Source organism: Rhynchophorus ferrugineus, unplaced genomic scaffold (genome assembly GCF_030347505.1).
Source record: "Rhynchophorus ferrugineus isolate W39M unplaced genomic scaffold, kcgeb_rfMv2 rfM2, whole genome shotgun sequence".
Classification (NCBI taxonomy): Eukaryota; Metazoa; Arthropoda; class Insecta; order Coleoptera; family Curculionidae; genus Rhynchophorus; species Rhynchophorus ferrugineus.
This window is the reverse complement of record NW_027472581.1, coordinates 48,865,391-48,881,484: the sequence shown is the minus strand read 5'-3', so window position 1 is coordinate 48,881,484 and position 16,094 is coordinate 48,865,391. Positions and strand designations below refer to the sequence as shown.

The following is a 16,094-nucleotide window of genomic DNA, read 5'->3' as shown; positions in this document are numbered from 1 at the left end:
ACGATAAAAATTGATTTAGGAGTGATTAGTTGCGAATAGGCTCTGGATACCATAGATAATGTAGGAATGTCTTGTTAAAAATGCTATTAAAACTTTAGTACATATAGGAACTATACATGATGACAAATTCCTTCGATTACGATGTTAAATCAATGACAACGTTAATATTAAAGCAAGTCAGACCACTGAAAACGGGTTGAAAATCTCTATTATATTTAAGTGTTTACATATTATTACAAATAGAGGAGCAAAGTTTTTTATACTATAGTATAAGTTACAATACATTAACACAGGTGTAATGCACGTTGCCACTGACCTATGCAGATTTATAACAACTATATTGCATATATTGTACAAAATCAAACATGAAATGGTCATCTCGAGCTATATTGCTAGTCGAACTTAATACTCGTAGGTAAACATAGGTCGCCCGATTTATCTATAGTTTAAATATATTAAATGTATTTGCATTATATATTCTTTATATATTAGTATATATGGCATTACTAGATCTATCTAAAGTTTATGTATTTAATTACATGATTTACATTCCAGTTAGAGAATGACAGATTATTATTATCTTATATATAAAAATGAATCGCAAAATATGTTCCTAAGCGCATAACTCAACAACGCCTGGACCAATTTGGCCAAATCTTTTTTTAAAATGTTCGTTGAAGTTCAGGGATGGTTTTTACGGCGAGAGAAATTAGAATTATTGCTGGAAAAACCCTAAAAATAGCCCTTTTTGTTTGAATTTGTTTCGTGTATCAGTTGACAATTCATCTGTCATCTGTCAAAAGTCATCTGTAACAGACAACTTTTTTTTTTAAATTTGATATGACTTGAACTCAAATCCTTTTAATCCGTACGAATTGTTTTATTTATTTAAAATTTTTTATTTGTTTAAAATTTAATTCAAATTTTAAATAAATAAAACAATTCGTACGGCTTAAAAGGATTTGAGTTCAAGTCATATCAAATTTAAAAAAAAAAGTTGTCTGTTACAGATGACTTTTGACAGATGACAGATGAATTGTCAAGTGATACACGAAACAAATTCGTATATCGTGTTTTGTGCAGAGTGTTTAGTTAGTTAGTGTTTGTTTAGTTCGTGATTAGTGAAAAAATAATTTATATTTGATATGCCTCCTATAAGACGAAGCAATTTAGGTAGAAGAACCAGAAATGCTATAAACCAAGCTAATTACCGATCTAATCGTACTGCACAAGAACGTGACGACGGAAATGAACGTGAAAGAATTCGGATATCACAAACGCGTGAAGCGCGAGCGCGACATTCAACTAATAATCGCGCAAGTTTGAATCCAGCTGCTTTCAGTTACGATGTGTCAATTGACTACAGTAACTACCAATGTGTTGTTATTGGTTCTATGAACTTGGTTTGCTCACACTGTAAGGCATTAAAATACAAAAACGATGCCAATGGATTGTGTTGCGCAAATGGTAAAGTGAAATTGATACAATTGGATCCACCACCAGAACCATTGTACTCATTGGTTTCAGGAATAGGAACAGATTCTATACACTTTTTGACACATATTCAACAATATAACAATTGCTTTCAAATGACTTCATTTGGGGCAACAAATGCAGTTCGGGAAAATTTTATGCCAACTTTCAAGGTATGTATTATAGCAGTTACTCATAATTATTTTAGCGAACAAAATTTTCTGTCACCAAAGTTAAGATGTGTTACTAATCTTCAATTTCTTAATCATTACGAAATATATCACTTAGTCATCATATTATATGGTGATTCAGTTTCAGTGACACTTTTATTATATTTTATATTTGATAGATATTAGTTAAAACTAAATATATACTTTTTAAGATCAAATATTATTTAAGTTTGATCATTGACAATCCATTAATTTATACCACACCATAATATTTTTTTTATTTACAGATACAAGGGCAAATATATCACAGAGCAGGTTCACTGTTACCAGTGTCAGATAGCGACAACAAATTCCTGCAAATTTATTTTATGGGCAATTCACCACAAGAAATTGATCTGCGTTGTGCACATAACAATTTAGTAAAAAGGTCTATTGTAGAACAATTACAAACTTTATTTCATCAACACAATCAATTGATTATATTGTTTAAAACTGCCCTGGATCTGATGCCATCCGATAATCACAAAATTGTAATCAGAGCTGATAAAACACCTGCAGGTCAACATACAAGACGTTTTAATGCACCAACTATTGATGAAGTTGCTATCGTTGTAGTTGGAGAAAACTTGGAATCCCGTGATATTGTTTTACATCGTCGGAATTTTCAATTACAACCTATAAAGGAAACACACCGCTCATATGATGCACTGCAATATCCCATTATATTTTGGCAAGGTGAAGATGGCTACGATTTATCAATAAAAATGATAAATCCCATTACAGGTAACTAAAATATTAGTTTAGCTATGGCGATAATATCTCAGTCACTATATTATGTATTTTAATTTTATATTTGAATGTTATTAAAACAAAATCTGTTTACAGGTTCTGAAACCAACAAAAAAGTCAGTTCAATGAACTATTATTCATACCGCCTAATGATTCGGGAAAATGCAGATAATCACATATTGAAATGTCGGCGATTATATCACAAATATGTTGATGACATGTATGTTAAAATTGAAACGGAGAGATTAACATTCATCAGGTTGAATCAAACCAAACTCCGATCTGAAGAGTATATTCACCTTCGAGATGCGATTAATACTGATGGAAATGCACAGAATGTCGGTCGGATGACTATTCTTCCAGCAATATACATCGGAAGCCCTCGGCATATGCACGAATATGCTCAAGATGCCATGTCGTATGTTCGTCATTATGGTACAGCAGATTTGTTCATCACATTTACATGCAATCCGCAATGGATAGAAATTAAGCAGGAGTTATTACCTGGGAAATCATCCATTGATCGTCATGATATTACAGCCAGAGTCTTTAGACAAAAGTTGAAATCTTTAATGAATTTCATCGTAAAACATAATGTGTTTGGTGAAACACGCTGCTGGATGTATTCTGTGGAGTGGCAGAAACGAGGATTGCCACATGCACACATTTTGATTTGGTTGGTTGAAAAGATAAGGCCAAATGAAGTTGATGCAGTGATATCAGCTGAAATCCCTAATGTACATGTAGATCCTGGATTGCATGAGGTAGTTATCAAAAACATGATACATGGTCCCTGTGGAACTCTTAATCAAAATTCACCGTGTATGATGGATGGTAAATGTTCAAAACGATATCCACGGACATTAATATCGGAAACAATTACTGGTAATGACGGTTATCCATTGTATCGTCGCAGATCGACAGCAGACAATGGAAAATCAACAATTGTCAAATTAAATTAACAAGATATTGAAATAGATAATCGTTGGATTGTTCCATATTCACCCATTTTATCAAAGACATTCAAAGCACACATCAACGTTGAATCTTGCCATTCAGTGAAATCGATTAAATACATTTGCAAATATGTAACCAAAGGGAGTGATATGGCTGTGATTGGAATTGGTGCAGAGAATTCTAATGATGAAGTTACCCAATACCAAATGGGCCGCTATGTCAGTAGTAATGAAGCAGTTTGGCGAATATTTTCTTTTCCTATTCATGAGAGACACCCTTCTGTTGTTCACTTAGCTGTGCATTTAGAAAATGGACAAAGAGTGTATTTTACAGCACAGAACGCAGTACAAAGAGCTGCTCAGCCACCATCTACTACATTAACCAGTTTTTTTGCAAACATTGCTATATTCTGAAATGCCAAAATATTATACCTGGAATCAATCCTCAAGGAGATTTATACGACGGAAACAAGGAAAACCAGTTCCAGGATATACAGATGTATATTCCACCGATGCGATTGGCCGGATTTATTCAGTACATCCAAGCAATGATGAATGTTTTTATTTACGACTGCTATTAGTCAATGTACGTGGCCCAACATCATTCCAACAGTTACGAACTGTTGATGGTGAATTGTGTGGATCCTACAGAGAAGCCTGTCAACGTTTGCAATTGCTTGAAAATGACGCTCATTGGGATCAAACTCTCAATGATGCTGTAATATCATCACACGCTCATCAAGTACGAACATTGTTTTCTATAATCATATCTACATGCTTCCCATCAAACCCAATTGATTTGTGGATCAAGTACAAAGATTATATGTGTGATGATATTTTGTATCAAATACGGAATAGAATGGGAAATCCAAATATACAAATCAGTGAAGAAATTTACAATGAAGCATTGATTTCAATTGAGGACATGTGCTTGATAATGTCAAACAAACTATTAATTCAATTAGGCCTGACCGCGCCCAATCGTCCAATGCATGACGCTTTTAACCAAGAGTTGCATCGAGAAAGACTGTATGATCTCAACGCTTTGAAAGAATAAATTCAAACAAATCTTCCACTGTTAAATGAACAACAGAAGTATGTATTTGAAACTCTTATGAAAGTAACAAATGATGAAACTGGAGGGATTTATTTCTTAGATGCACCTGGTGGTACAGGAAAAACTTTTTTTATTTCATTAATATTAGCAACAATTCGCTCACAAAATAAAATTGCACTTGCACTCGCTTCGTCGGGAATCGCAGCAACTTTGCTTGAAGGTGGTCGAACAGCCCATTCAGCACTAAAATTGCCATTAAATATGCAAAGCAATGAAACTCCAACCTGCAACGTTTCGAAGAACTCTGCAATGGCAAAGGTTTTGCAGCAATGTAAATTGATTGTTTGGGATGAATGCACGATGGCACATAAAAAATCTTTGGAGGCTTTAGACAGAACCTTAAAAGATCTACGTAGCAATAATAACCGATTTGGTGGTGCAATGATTTTATTAGCAGGAGATTTTCGTCAAACATTGCCAGTGATTCCACGATCAACGCCAGCTGATGAACTCAATGCATGTCTAAAGTCCTCCAATTTGTGGAAACATGTTAAAGTACTTCATTTAAGCAAGAATATGCGTGTCGAGTTGCAAAATGACCAATCTGGAAACATATTCTCTAAACAACTCATTGACATTGGTAATGGCAAATTTCCTATAGACATGTTGACGGCTTGCTTTTGCTATGACTATAAACAAGTCCCAGGGGCAATCATTAAGTGTTTGTGGTATTAATCTAGAAAACCCATGTTTCTCACATGGTCAATTGTATGTTGCCTGTTCCCGTGTTGGAAAACCATCAGATTTGTTTATCTATGCGCCAGGTAATCAAACAAAAAACATCGTATACCACAAAGCAATATAATGATAATAATAATAATAATTATGATTCACATGATTAACAATAAAGCGATTACTTACTTTTCAATCCTTATATATGTTTTATTTAATTATTTTTTATTCACAACGCCCTATCACCAGGGTGATGGTTCTGTTCAGGAGAATTTTTTAAAATACGTAGGCACAAAAATTGCCACATTACAAATCTTTTTGACAGGACGAAGTCTGTCGGGTCAGCTAGTTACTTATAAAACATCATTAATAAATAAATAAATAAATAAGCCGGCTTGGTGGCGCAGTGGTAAAGGCGATGGGACGGGTTCGAATTCTGCTGGGGCATGGTCGTAAATTTATGTTTGTGATTGTTTAATATTTGTGAATGTGCTAGGCAAGAGTGTAAAATCCGACAAGGAAAATGATTCCAGTCACGCCAGTAACCAGGCTGGGTAAGACCGGATATCTTCTGGGATGATTTCTAAAGTCGGTCACTCGCCAGTCGGTAGGATTAATTCTGAGGGACGTGGTTCGGAGCCCACGTTAAACTTTCGGCTCAGTCCAGATAAACCCATAGTTGGTAAAAGTAGACTTTAAAATATATTGAAAAAATAAATAAATAAATAGGTAATATCATTTTACTTGTTCTACATTTTGTATTGTATTGTATTAAAAATGTAATGTATTAATAAACTATTAATATTAGTGATTTTATAACATTTAGTGATGTAGTAAAATGTTGGTATTAGGCATTATTAGTTCTGATTATATTACGACGTTCGGGTATTTATTTATATTCAGACTTTACACTTTAAATTCATGTAGATATAGCTATGAAGCTGATATCGTGTATTTTCCGCAGATTCGTTATTGCAATGCATAGTATCCATTCAATGCATCACACGATAAAAAGCCACTAATAAAAAGCCAACGAGATTGTAACTTGTAAATTCAACCATCTTTAATTCCATCGTATCCTTTCTACCGAGACTAATTTTTCCGGCGTGAAATATCTCGAATATTAACCGTGCTGAATGTAACGACCTACTTTAAATCTCCACGTAGTTTTTTCAACTATGTCACCGGCGCTTCCGTAATGAAAACTGCACTACCATGACGTCATTCGGCGTCGTAATCATTCCGACGACGTCGCCATAGCAACGAGGCTGTGCGAATGCAATTCTGGCCCTCGTGTCAATGCCTATATAGTCCGGGAGGAGATGTCATTGTGATTGACAAACGTCAAATAAAATGCCCATTTTCATGGAGGATCCATTGATTGCAAAGCGAACAATTCATTTCTTTGTGTCAGTTCCGGCTCTCATCTCCTAATGGACGCGGTTATCGGTTAAAACATTATAAAGAATTAGAGTTTCCGGATGATGTTTATAGTATTGGTTAGAAGGGTGTACTACGTACGAAATATTTTAAGCTCTATATCCACCCCCTAAGTTAGTGCCGAGGGGAATGACCTGAAAGCAATGGAAATCACTTTAAGCAAGAGACATTTTGGAATAGTTCCAATGCCTATAAATTAGAGGCTATCCAGGAATTGTATCAGAAAAATCATCTTTTAGACTAAGTAGGACACGGCTCTTAACGACCTGGAAAAATTGATAGTAATTTGCAAGTAGATTTAGAAAAATAAGTTTCTAACTATTAGAGAAAGGTACAGTATCATGTATCTATATTACGTCCAATAATTATAATGCATTATAAAGTACAGATTGTCAATAAGAGTACCATAAGAGTCGTATATTAAACAATTTTTTAAAAATAATGAATTAAAAATTAAATATATGCTTTATGTTACTGATTATACTCTTACCGTAAAGAGTAGACCCACTTGATATTATAGCATATTCGAAAGCACAAAGCTGTAACATAGATTATTAAATATAAACATATAAAAAAGCACTCCAGAAATATTCACAGTTTTTTATAGATTTAAATATAAAAAACCTATATAATAAAAAGAAAAATTAACAATAACGTATGATGGAAATGACATATTGACTGATCTACAACGTTAATTTTAATTTATTACTAACTAACTTGAATATTTATATATTCAAAAAATTATACATTAAAGTAATAACGCAATTAATAATAAAAAATTTCACATAAATTTCATCAAAAGTAATTAAGAACGTAAGTAATTGATGAACTATAAATAAATAATATAACCGTAACTAATAAATATATTTTGTAACTATAATTTGAATATTATATTCTTAATTAAGCTTTAATAATTTTTTATGCTACAAAATATTAAGCATTAATATGCCATTAAAATTTATTATTAAATAATTTATAAAAAATTATCTGCGTCTGAGTTAAAAATAAGATAGACAGGTAAATTTATAACAATTTTTGCTAGAAAAATATCTTTTAAAATAATAATAATTATAAGTAAATTAAGATATTCTATATACATAGATATAATAAACATTGAAAATAAAGAAAAATTTAATATCACATTATTAATATATAAATAATTGTCTAGTCTGCTTTAATTATTCATGTACTATTAATGATGGTTTTCTTGTATTTAATTCAGAAGATGTTAGACCAATAACATCTTGGTGATGAAACATAAAACTGGTTTTATGTTCTCGAGGATGCATCGTCTGTCATAAAACGTCAGTAATTGGTTAACTAATTTTATTGGTTGTCATAAAGTTACAACGTTTTTTATTATAACAAATGGGCACTATACATGATGACAACTTCCCTCACGATATTAAACAAGACAGTATAAATCCAGATACAAATAGTATAACAATCCAAACTTAAATATAGCCTTGACTTTCCTTGTTATATTTTTATTAATTTATTATTTCTAGAAAATTGTTATCAATTTTTTGTATTTTGTCTTTTCTATGCTTGTTAGAGTGTTACTTATATTTGTTTCGTGCCTGTTTAAATATTTGTATTTGTATAAATATTACAATTTGCTGGAATGTTTATAATATACCAGTATATTATTGAAGAAACAATATCATGAGAGTGTAATAGTATAACAATTAATTATATTATATTAACAATTAATAATGTTATTATTAAAGCAGGAACATTAAAGAAACAAACACAATATTTGAAACAAAAATAAAATTAGTTCAAAAATTTGAAGATATAAAGATTACAAATGTTTACCAATTATTATTTGCAACAGAAAACGGAAAATACTGTTGTTCTAGATAACTAGATTAATTTATTTAGCATTATGAAATCAAATATATTTTATTAATCGATAATTAGACGGAGCAATATATTTAGACCTAGTAAATGTATAAAATCTGGTTACCACGAATAACACAGGAAGTTTCTGGATATATTTTAAAGCTAAACCTAGACTTAATTTTTGAGTTTGAAGCCGTAGATATTAAAACAAAATGATTAAGATTTATGTTAGACTAACCATAATAATATATTAAATAATGATATTTAGCTATTATAATTGTTATTCTATTTTACTTTGTTTGCTAATAATTATTATCAAATCTTTAAAATTTAAATGTTTGTACTAGGAATAAAATGTGCGTTATGTAGTTAGTAAACAATAATCGACCTAATGGTTAATTACGGATTTATAAGAGCAATAAAATAGCAATCAACTAAAATGTTGCTCTCGGCAGAGCTTAATCCTGCAGCAATTGGTCACATCTCCCCCTCGCCTAGTCCAAAACAATTACCCAAGAGCAAATTATGCAGAAACTTCGGCACAGATGAAACGAAACTGAACAAGCTTCATTTCTCAGTCTGATGCATTGCTTATTTTCTTAATTAGTCTATAATATACGAAATTGGCTCGATAGGTATTATCAGCATTGAATAGTAATCCGGACAATAGGGAACGTGTTAATTATTCTAACATAAATGTGAGCAGTTCCATGTCAGATGTATGTGTATACGTAGGCTTATTAATGTAGATTGTTATAAATGCAGCAGTATATAGGGGACTGTTTGTCGCAACACTAATGTTAATATATCTTCATTTGTACCTACTTCATCCTTGTTAAATATAAATTGTTTATACTAAACAAAGTTGTCATATATTATTATTAATTACTATTTGTACTTTGATGTCATGTAATATAAAAAGAACAGTAAATAATACTATAATATGTTATGTTTGAAATAAGATTTTCAGGAATTTCATAATACATATCGTCATGATAACACTCATGTTGCATGCCTAATAATTTTTCTACGTTTCTTAAATTGTTTAACAATTAATTAATGTTATATAATAAAAAATGAGCCATCAGTTCGTTATATCCTTAGAAAAACTAAAATTTTATTTAGGACTTGTTCTCTTCCGATTGGAACAGTTGTCTACGACCCGATCCATTTTTTAGACATACAAATAATGTAAGTTACTGTAAATTAATTCTGGTAAATAAGGCGGATGTTAAAAGTGCAATTTTAATTCAATTATTTTGAGTTTTTATAAATATCTACGGACTTATGCACCACCTTAATGAACGATTTTTTTAGATGACGATATTTTTCGCTTATGGGTGAAATAATATTTTTTCAAAAGAAATTATAGATGTTTGTATGCCTGGATCAAACTCCTCCAAAAAATGAGAAATATCACCTTGTTGGTTGATTTAGTTATCTTTGCATTATTCAGAAATCGATTCGCCTTAAAATATCAATGTTTTAATTGTTTCTTATTTCTGTATTATGGTAGCGGGTTGGTGTTTCGTCCGCAGTGCCTATTGAAGCAGATCCTCATTAAAAACGAAAAGCAGCAAAATAGCTCATAATCATCATAATATAATAGCGATGTTCACTAAAAACAAGTCTAAACTTTTTTTATAGTCAAACATTATTTTAATTTTTTTATAACCAAACCCTCAAATTTATTTATTTCTATTTCCGATAGGAACTATAAGAAAGAAATAATTGTTTTAAACAAACATGTTTAATCACTGCTCAAAATTAAATTTTTATACCCCAAATTTTTTGTCTTTATTAATTTATTAGTACTAGTCGGCAACAAATAATTTATATTGTTTCTCTACAGTAACTTATAATCAGGCACTTATCTAAATCGACCGATTGACCGGTATTACTAATAAGTCTCTAATAAGTAAAATACAACTTTCAGTGTTTTTACCCTTTAGTACCCTTCAATACACACTATTCAAGATCACGCGGTTTGGTTCGTTTGAGTCTCAGTACTAGTTCAACATTGTTAAACAGTTGCAGCATTTCGGTATTGACGTGGGACTGGAGACTTCCCTTAAATCTTCTTGCGAATCTCTTAATTTTCTCCATAATAGTTCGAACCCGAAGGTCTCGGTGTAAGTAACTGCTCCTGAAATATTTAGATACATCCACAATACTTCTCAGGACTGAAAAAATAACTGAAATTTATTGATGCATATAGGATATAGTATGTAGTGTATGGCATCAGCTTATTATGTACGGATAACTTAAATTTCCTTCTAAGTAAATAATACTTTTTTGTGTTAATTCTTTTATTTTATTCTTTATCCCAAGGTAGCATTGTTACGGTATATCATAATAGTATTATTGATATTTATTAGTACATGACTAATTTTGTTGTAAGTGAATTTATTATGCACTGATTTACCATCGTTGACTATTACTCTCTTTTCCTATGTCAGCTTATTTATATTATTATTTGCGTGCTGCAGTTTTCTGTTTGCTTCCTCGCTATTGTCACCTATTGGAAGTATTACAGTACCACCAGCTATACTAACAATATAGCCATAATAACATTTTCTATTTGTGTTTTATCATATGTATATAGTAGGTAATGAACAGGTTCCAAAACACCGCCTTGCGCTACACCTGATTCTAGTTATTTTATTATTGAGTAAGCCTCTTGTTGGTTAACTCTAAATATCCTATCTTCAGTAATATTTTATACAGTTTATGCATGGCTCGTTTATGCCAGACCTTATCAAAGGCTAGCTATACGTCCATGAATATAGCTGAGTCGACGTTTTTCTCTTAATCGTCTTCGTCATCGGCTTTTTCAATAATGTCCTTAAATTGTTGAATATGTGGTCGTAAGACACATGTGTATGTACTAGAATTTTTTTTATCTATAATAGGATATAACAGGAGCATTTTAAATACTTTGGATATTACGGGTAGGAATGACCATCCCAACTAATCAAAATAACTACAATCAACAGATGGAGTTATGTGATCTAGGTGTCTTTGAAAGTCGTTGTCTTATCTTATATTTGCCATATGTATCTGTCAACAAGATAATTTAACATTTATTAAATATGAAGGTCTTTAAATATTTGACCAATTTTGAGAAATCCTAGAGCGACTTTAAAATAATTGTTTGTTTTTTTACTTAATATAAACGCAGGGTGTGATGAACAAAAATTATATTTCTATCGCTTGGATGAACGTAATTTCCACATATATTAAATCTACGCTGCGATTCAAAATTCATATAGTTGTAAAAGCGCATTTTTGTTACATTACCTTATTTAAGTAATCATTTACATTTCGACTCTAACCTGAACTTCCACTAGTAAAATACTTGAATCAACAGAGCATTTTCAGCGTATTCATGTTTTTTTATGTATATTACGACATCATTAAAGCGATGAAATATATTTTGTTTACATGCACTGTGACAAAACAAACAAACCTCTTAAAATTTGAAATTCTAGAATGAACTGTGAATCGTTTGTGTTTTTATTGCTAAGAAAATGTAGTTTAACGCTTATAAATATTTATTTAACAGAATTTTAATAAAATTCATAACTTAAACAGAAACATAACTTCCTAACATAATTAAAGCAGTCAATTTAAACGAATGATCAGCAATCCGTTGCCGTATTTCTGACCCATTTTCTGCATTGCAAACAATAAATTTGCACAGTCTGTTCGGCAGTACGGAGTTCGTTGTTTTCTCTTCGCATTACTTTTAATTTTTAGCCGAGCTGCGCGATAAACAATTTATTTTTTGCCGAGGCGAAACGAAAGTGATGGTGTAAGAGGAGTTTTCTACATCTCTTTCTCGTCCTCCCATTTTAGATGCGCTAACAAAGGCAGTAAACCTCTTGATTAGTTCCGTAAACTTTTGTATAATAAAAGCCCCCTTGCAGCATGTGTTGATTGTCTGACATTCTCTTTCCTGTAACTTTTATGCGCTCTGTGCCTTTCTTAATTCTATCGTTTCTGGAAGGAAATGTGCTCGCGGACGTGATCGTCATATAAATATGGCGATATCATATTTATTAAGCGGGATCGGGGCCATTGTTAAGCGAGAGAAACGGGAGGGCGTTGCTTCAAATCTGAATTTACATACGAATTTCCGAGTTTCTGTAGTCAAGTAATATACAATAAAAATTTTACAATTTAATAAAGAAAATGATCAGTTGTTTAATACAATTTTATAGTCTCATCATTTCTTTTAATGTTGATCTATTATTTTTATGTATTAGCATATATTTCTATTGTATCAAAAATTTCTGTTAGTACTATGATACTTAGTACTGAGATCGTTCGCGAGTCTCTGTTAATCAGTATTGGGACTTTAAAATAATTGTAATGGTACCTTGCAAGTTTATTGGGTATGATTATAAAAAAAACATATTAAACAACGAGGAAACATATTTAATTTATATAACATAGAATACCAATCTCCGTTCCTCCTATATCGCGATCAAGCAATCATTTTCATATTTATCTTATCCGAAGTCTTTTATTTCACAATTATAATGTATTCTATTTTATTTCAGGTAAGAATCTCCCAAGATAAGATTAACTTTAAGATTTTTTTGTTGGTTCAGAACGTAAGGTACGTACTAAAGAGATAATGGCTCCACTATAATTATAATATACGACTAAATGAAACTGTTTTGCCAATTTGCCAATACAGGAAGCCAATTACTTACTTATTATTAGAATTAGTAATTAATATAATATGCAAATATGTAACAACTAACACTGAATTTAAAATCCGGGATAATACTCGGATACATAAAGAATAATATTAATATACTTAAGATGTATCTATGTTCATATAAATGAGTTTTTTAATTTTAATATAAAGTCAATAGAACTAATTTTTTTAATATTAAGTTTTAATGTTAAGTTATTATGAATGAAACACTTGACCTATTTAAAACTTAACTAGTATTTTATAGAATTATTATAATACTATGTCATAACGTGTAAATGTTCAGCAATAATATTTTTCGAATTAGTTGACTATCTTCAAAAACTCGTTTTGTTCCAATAGTTAAAACAAATAGCCATAACATATAGCATGAAACTCTATATCAATATACAGAAGTATATTAGAATCAAAGTTGGCAGAACTCTGTAATATTGAACAAGAATCAAGATGTATGAAATATACAAGTAAATGCAAATACTGCGAATGAATTAATTATGTGGATGGATAGTATTACTTATATTAAATCAATTTCTACTATTTGTTAGTTGAAAATGTATCAAATGATTAAGTCCATAAAATTTAAATGTAAACTTAACTGTCGAACTCACAATCATTTACTTTTTTTAAACAATAAAATAAATGTGTATGGAAGCATGAATATATCTTGCATATATGTAGCTTCTTAGGATACATATATGCAAAGTTTTAAAATAGGAAGTTTTACCACCTCTAGTAAAGAATACAATATTTTTTCGTATTATATTATATGTTAAAACTCCAATTTCTAATTAGCCAGAGGCGTGTACAACAAATCATATGGTCCGCAATTCATTACGACAGATCCCTTTGATGTTAATGCATCCGTTCACGTTCTGAATAAGGTAATCCCAAGTTTTTCCCGTCTTGCGGAAAACGCCCTTTACAAAACTTCTCCCCGATTTCAAAATTGCTGAGTGGGGCGTTTCTCTTTTAAAATCCGAGTTTTTAATAATCTATGGGATACTTTTATTTTTACCTTCAGCGGAAAGCGCAACATTTCATAAAGACGCGAAACAGAAATTACAAATATTAAGAATTAACCTGAAACTTTTTCCACGAACTCAACCTTTACGTAGAACTCATCAACTGAACTAGATTTATTAAAATCGTATAATTAAATTTCTATAAATTATATAGACTTTGGCTAATTCATTTGAAAAAGGTTATTTATATATTAAGTCTAAATACAATTTCATCGAAGTACGGTTTGAAATTCACTGCCCTGAAATTATTCTCACTATTTTTAAGTATAATTGGTATTATACAGAATTATAATTATTAACTTATTTAATAGATTATTAAATTGCTTCAATTGGTAACGCAGCTTTAGACAATTACTGAAATACAATAAATCTAGAAATTAAGAATTGATCCTTTCCTTGAAATGCAAGCAACTTTTTCATACCTGTACATGAGATATAAAGTCCTTTTATATGACAGTTTTTTATATGATAAATATTTCTGCTCTTCAGTATCATGAATGGCAGATTGTGGAAAGAATATTGAATAAGAGAAACACATGTGAATATATTTTTGGCTCAACGGCTTTTTATAAACTATGAGATTCATCATTTCCATTTTTAATAGTAGTATATATCGTAATGTATTTGATATTACAGCTGATTAAATCTGATTACGCATTTTAAGGGTGACTTTTTAGTTGTACTTACAATAATTGAGATAATGTATTAAGTAATAGTTTCCAATACCTGCTTGGTAGCGCAGTGGTAAAAGCAAAAGGACAGCCCTCCTGCTGTTGAAATAGTCTCGGGTTGGAATCCTGCTGAGGTCCAAAATGTTTGTTTATGGTTGTCTTGCTATAAGAGTACAAAATCCAACAAAGAATATGATATTAGTCGCGCCAGTAACGAGGCTGGATGTCCTCTGGTAGGACCATGGTTTGGAGCCCACATTAAGCAGTAGGTCCAGTCCAGATAAACCATAGTTGATAAAAAGCAGACTCAAGGATCTAACAAAATCATTTTATTGTTATATTTCTATATACAGTCTAAATATCCTTGTAAAAGCAATAAAAGAGAACAAATTCCATGGAAAAGTAATTCTTATTTAAATCTAAGATATGAATTATAATTTTTTATGATCTTCTGTTTCTAGTTATTAGGAGAAGAGTACTTATAAAAACTAACTACGTCACGAAAGTCTAATATCAAATTTTTACGGATATTGAACTACTCTTAAAAGTTTCATAACTTCTTCTAGAAATCAATGTTATTCAAATTTGTAGCATTTGCATATACGTTGTAAGGTTTGAGTCATTTCATATAATTTTATACTCTCTTATCATAGTAGGCACAATAGAATAGATAATATTACAATATTGGAGAATTCCTAATAATTAGCGCATGATTCGCCACGCACTCCTTCCAACAATACTGTAAATATGAAAATGTGGGTTTTCAGCATCATCAACGGTAGAAAATTAGTCAGATCAGATTGCTGACAACTCATTGTTTGTAATAATTAAATATTTTCTAATATGAAAGTACGAAAATGTTTTAAATGTCCATGATCATTATGGCAGCGTATTTTGCACAAATATTTAAAGCTGCATTTCCGTAAAATATAATTGCTGCAAGTAAACCAAGCAAATTCGTGCTTTTCACCGTTAACCAACATATTGTTTGCAGATGAAGCTTATTTTCATCTTAATGGACACGTAGCATGCAGAACTGTCGCTATTGCACTGCAACGAATCCGAAATACAAAAACCTTTTCATTCGCCTAAAATGAGTTAAAATTAAATGAATGGCGTCAATACAAGGCTTAACATTTGAAGAAGTAAATTACCACATTGTGAATTTTAATAATTAATCAACATTTAATTATAGAAGCTCTACATTTAAAAA

General features: G+C 31.0%; 2 protein-coding genes across 2 annotated transcripts; both read left to right on the top strand.

The window, feature by feature from the left end:
• The first annotated feature begins 1,012 nt into the window (after positions 1–1,012).
• On the top strand, positions 1,013–3,538 carry LOC143190080 (uncharacterized). The gene is made up of 5 exons (XM_076394166.1): positions 1,013–1,467; positions 1,528–1,646; positions 1,931–2,201; positions 2,259–2,426; positions 2,529–3,538. The coding sequence occupies exons 1-5, from the start codon at positions 1,146–1,148 to the stop codon at positions 3,392–3,394; spliced, it is 1,746 nt and encodes a 581-aa protein (XP_076250281.1). The 5' UTR covers positions 1,013–1,145; the 3' UTR covers positions 3,395–3,538.
• An 806-nt stretch (positions 3,539–4,344) lies between these two features.
• LOC143190081 (ATP-dependent DNA helicase Pif1-like) lies at positions 4,345–5,373 on the top strand. Its single transcript, XM_076394167.1, has 2 exons — positions 4,345–4,483; positions 4,546–5,373. Exons 1-2 carry the CDS (start codon positions 4,471–4,473, stop codon positions 5,178–5,180), a joined length of 648 nt encoding a protein of 215 aa, XP_076250282.1. The 5' UTR covers positions 4,345–4,470; the 3' UTR covers positions 5,181–5,373.
• The last annotated feature ends 10,721 nt before the right edge of the window (positions 5,374–16,094 follow it).